The sequence below is a fragment of the Scylla paramamosain genome, chromosome 22 (genome assembly GCF_035594125.1).
Source record: "Scylla paramamosain isolate STU-SP2022 chromosome 22, ASM3559412v1, whole genome shotgun sequence".
NCBI classification, from domain to species: domain Eukaryota; kingdom Metazoa; phylum Arthropoda; class Malacostraca; order Decapoda; family Portunidae; genus Scylla; species Scylla paramamosain.
Genome location: NC_087172.1, coordinates 4,760,001 through 4,765,000, shown reverse-complemented (window position 1 = coordinate 4,765,000; position 5,000 = coordinate 4,760,001). Strand labels below are relative to the sequence as shown.

The 5,000-nt window shown below is 48.3% G+C and overlaps 2 protein-coding genes across 9 annotated transcripts in view; one reads left to right on the top strand and one right to left on the bottom strand.

Annotated features, from left to right (window-relative positions):
- LOC135111464 (uncharacterized) overlaps positions 1-5,000 on the bottom strand; it is a 176,557-nt gene that overhangs the window by 123,210 nt on the left and 48,347 nt on the right. The window lies entirely within an intron of this gene.
- Positions 1-5,000, top strand: part of LOC135111898 (uncharacterized protein DDB_G0292186-like) — a 16,263-nt gene that overhangs the window by 1,530 nt on the left and 9,733 nt on the right. Inside the window, 1 exon segment of the mRNA XM_064025594.1 lies at positions 1-16. This exon segment is cut by the window's left edge and continues 133 nt beyond it. Coding sequence (XP_063881664.1) covers positions 1-16 — 16 coding nt within the window.

Here is a 5,000-nt window from a genome sequence, read left to right as displayed (position 1 = left end):
CACCTGGCAGCCACTGGTGGGCGGAGCGAGGCGCGGCTGCTACGAGTAACCCAGTAAGCACAATAAAGTGATATCAATTGCCTACTGTCAGTCTAGCAGCAGTCTGGAGAAGTGTCAGGCTAATTTGTTATCTACCTATCTATCACGTTAGTCTATCTATCACCCATCCGAACTTCGCATGTGTCAGCCTCTCCGTTGCTTCATTCTTCCTTTCTTTTTTCTTCATGTGTCCTTCTTTCTATTAGTCCTTCCTACGTTCTCTCTCTCTCTCTCTCGCTCTCTCTCTCTCTCTCTCTCTCTCTCTCTCTCTCTCTCTCTCTCTCTCCTCTCTCTCTCTCATCTCTCATCTCTCTCTCTCGTGACCAAGACTGCGTACTCACCACACTAACGCCCGCAATAGTGCATTCTGCCATCCTTTCATTACACCCTCATCACCACACTCAGGCTCTTTGTAGGACGTGTTATCATTGTTCGTCATCATCACCATCACCATCATCATCATCACCATCACCATCACCATCATCACCATCATCATCATCACCAGTTTCTTTATGTTTCCTCCTCTCCTCCTATTCATTTATGAGGCATTTCCCGTCCTGCTCTTCTTCATGTTATTTTCTTCAATAGTCTTCCTACTGGTTCTTGTATGTGTGATTCACCCTCCTCCTCCTCCTCCTCCTCCTCCTCCTCATCCTTGATTCCATTACCTCATCTCCCCTTCTTCCTCCCCTCCTTTCTTTTCTGATTCAACATATTTCTCTCTTCCACTTCCTTCCTTTTTCTTTCCTCACTTCCTTTTCCTTCCTCTCCTTTCTCTCCTACTCACATTCATCACTCTTGCATCCTCTTCCTTTTCTTTTCTCATCTCTTCCCCTTCCTCCTTTTCTTTCCCTCTTATCCTATTTATTTTTTTCTTCTCATCACTTCTATTCCTTCCTTCTCTCACCTCAAATGTTTCTCTCCCTCACTTTCTTTACTCCTCCCTCCTCCCTCCTCCTCCTCCCTTCTCTCCTTTCCTACCTCAACTCTTTATCTGTTCTTCATCCCTTTCATTTCCTCCCCTTCTCATCCCCATCGCTCCTCTCCCACCTCCCCTGCCTCCTTATCCCTCCCCTCACTTCCTCATCCCTCCCCTTCCCTCCCTTCCTCTTCCTCCTCATGGTATCTCCTCCCCCTCCCTTCCTCACGCATATTTCTCTCACCCCTCCTCCCCCCTATCCACCCCCTTCCTCTTCCTCATTTCTTCCCCTCCCTTCCTTTCAGTCGCAACACATACTTACACATCCCCCTCCCCTTCCCTCCACCTCCCCCTCCCTCTTCTTCCCCCCCCACGGAAGTTGCAAAGGATCGCCGTGAGAACAGGTTAGCAGGTCAGGGTCATTCACGCCGTGAGAATGACCTTCCCCAAGCAGGTGTCAAAGGTCAGGTGTGGGTGGAGGAACACAAGGAGCATAAAGGAATACAAACGATGTGCATACAACACTGGATCTTAACTGGAGGAGGAGGAGGAGAAGAGAGGATAGAAGATGATGAAGAAGGAGAAAGAAATGTACTCTTTTCCGGATTTTCTTCGGTTTTTTTTTTATTTTTTTGTTTTGGTGTACCTTGCTAGAGAGAGAGAGAGAGAGAGAGAGAGAGAGAGAGAGTGTAAACCTGTCTTACTCCTTGACCTCTACACTTTCTTCTTGCATCAAACTACTAACACGTGTAACCACAACCCCACCCCGCTTCTGCCCCGCCCCGCCCCGTCTCGCCCCGCCCCGCCCCGTCTTGCCCCGCCCCGCTCCGCCCCGCCTCGCCTCCGCTCCGTCCCCTTGCTATCTCACTCCATTCAACTCCGCCCAAGCCAACCCTCCCCTCCACTGTCTCCTGTATCCCTCCCCCATTTTCTTCCCATTTCCATCTTCTTTTCCCATTAATCCCTGCCCTGCTTGCATCCCTTTCCATCTCTCTCTCTCTCTCTCTCTCTCTCTCTCTCTCTCTCTCTCTCTCTCTCTCTCTCTCTCTCTCTCTCTGCAGCTTCCCACTTCACTCTGTCCTCGTTCTGTCCTCACCCCTGTCCTCGCCCCCCCAAATCATGTCCTGTTAAGCAATACTATTTGAATAAACTCACTATACATAATTCATCTTCCACTATCATCACCTTCATCACCATCATCATCAAAACGTGCGCGTTCGTTTCATCACCATGCACTACCACAGCCATCATCATCAGTGCTGTGTGTCTGAATCAGTCATATATTTATTCACTTTCACCATTCAGTCTCACCACCATCACCGCCACCACAATCTAAACACAACAGAAAAATAATACGGTTGTAATATCTACTTTTATTACATTACATTACATAAGTTAATGGACAGAGGTTGAACAGACACACAAACAGCGAGAAATGCAAAGACAGACAGACAGACAGACAGACAGACAGACAGACAGAGACGGACAAAAACGAAGACAAACACCAGAAAAACACACACACACACAAGTTCATTTACACATACGCACAAACACACTCATGCATTATTAAAATCACACACACACACGCACACACACACACACACACAAACAAAACTTTCCCCTCCCGCAAAAATTGGATTGGTCACGCGTTCTCCGTTCTGATTGGTCGGTCATTGTGGCAGGTGGTCGCTGATTGGCCCTTCATTGGTGCAGGTGCTCGGTGATTGGCTAAATATTCTGGATGCTTATTGGTCATTTATCTTGGTATGTGTGGATGTCTCTCTGTCCTGATGGTTTTTATTGGCTGTCCTTGGGGGGAGGAGGAGGAGGAGGAGGAGGAGGAGGAGGAGGTGGAGGAGGAGGAGGAGGAGGAGGGGGAGAAGGAGGAGGAGGGGGAGAAGAAGGAGGAGGAGGAGAGGAGGAGGAGGAGGACGTAGCGTCATGAGGTGAAAGAGTAGGAAGAAGAGGAGAAGGAAGAGGAGAAAGAGAAGGTGGAGACAAGCAAATCGTACAGGAGGAGGAGGAGGAGGAGCAAAGGCAAAGCAGAAGCAGGAAGAGCAGGAGCACGAGCAGGAGGAGGAGGAGGAGGAGGAGGAGGAGGAGCAGGAGGTTCTCAAGTGCATCTTCCTCCTCATCAGCTCCGATCATTCTCTCTCTCTCTCTCTCTCTCTCTCTCTCTCTCTCTCTCTCTCTCTCTCTCTCTCTCTCTCTCTCTCTCTCTCTCTCTCCTCCTCTCTCTCTCCCCGTGCCAGACTGTGAGGTCACCGCCGCAGCTTCTGGAGTTAGCGGGCCTATACCTGTTCCGTGCCAAGTGAACAGGGCAGCATGGGACAGGGGGCAGGGGGGCATGGGGGTAGGAGGGCAGGGGGGCCAGGGGAGCAAGAAGGCAGGGGGGCAGATGTACAGGGGCCGCGGTGTGAAAGGAAAACCAGCACAAGTTAGTGTCTCCACCTGGCCAGAGATTCCAGCACCGAGTCTTTTGTAAGCTCGTGAGGAGAGCAAACATCACTCTGTAAGACTGGTGTTGTTGTTGTTGTTGTTGTTGTTGTTGATAGCTACGGTATGAAGGAGGAGAAAGAAGAACATGAAGAACAACAACGACAACAGCAGCAGCAGCAGTAACACAAACAACAACAACAAACAAAAACAACCAACCTATCCAATCGTGTGTGTGTGTGTGTGTGTGTGTGTGTGTGTGTGTGTGTGCGTATTAATGTGGTGGGACGCGGCGCTCAGATAGTCACAGCAGTGGTGGTGGTGGTGGTGGTGGTAGTGGTGGCGAGACAACAGAGGGAAGGTTGGTGCGAGACTGCGAGAGGTTGGTCTGGGTCTGGGTCTGGGTCTGGGGATGCACGAGGGAATTCTACAGTACGCACAACACGCCCAGGAGCTGCTGACACACTGCTTTAACCTAACTACCGGGGCACTGCTGGCTGGTCTTTCTAATTTGGTAATGCACGCGGCAGGCCAGGTGGTGAGGTGGTGGTGAGATGACGAGGTAGTTGGGTGGTGGGATAGTGGGGTGAGTACAAGATGCATTCACGGGTCCACTGATTACACAAACTCGTTCCCCAGACTAGGTTGCATTGCTCGCCCGCGGAAAATCACTCAGTAGCGGGTTACCTCAAGGACAACGGGCTGGCGGGAACACGACCACCACCATCACCTCCCGTCACCACAATCACCACTACCACGCGATGTGTCACCAGCCAGCACCAACTATTGATGTGGACAGCTTCCCTAAGTTTTGCAATCATCCATGAACGAGAATTAACGGGTTCAAGCCTGAGAGATCTACATTAAGAAATAGAAAGAAATTGTTTTTTAAATGGTGGTAGGTGACTGCAGTACACTCGGTAATAGTTGTTAGTGCTGAGTCATGAGGGAGATTTAGGTTAATTTATGGAGAAGTATGTTTGTTTTTATACAGCGACAACTACGTGTACATCTGATGGTTTCCTGTAGTTTCCCTTATGTTCTTAGGTTCCTCGGGTCAATATTTTCAAACATTTCTGCGTCTCAACGGTTTTTAACAGGATCAAGTGGAAATTACCAGGATTTTCAGGGATGTTTTCATAATTCTACTGGTAATTTTACATGGATTTTGCATACTTAATGAGGAGAAAATTGTTTTGAAATACAGGTTAATCAACTATGTGGCCTTGGAATATTTTCCTGGTGTCAGAACAGAACGTAAAGCAAACTACAATTCGTATGCCACACTTTGAATTGAGTAACCGTAAACAGATTGACTGGACAAGAATAGAACTAAATGCAATCGTGGGTGTAAGAATTAATATTTGTTGATATGGTAATAGGTTGTGGGTGAGGTGTGGGTGGAGGCACAGAGAGATACGCACACGAACATGACATTAATTCAAGTACCAGTAAATAAAATTAACTGAACAAGAATAAAACTACAAGAAAATTATGAGTGCTGGTATAAAATGTTTGTTGGTAAGTTAATGAATAGCGAGTGACGTGCAGGTGTGTGTGTGTGTGTGTGTGTGTTTGTGTGGGCATAGAGCGATACAACAAGGCA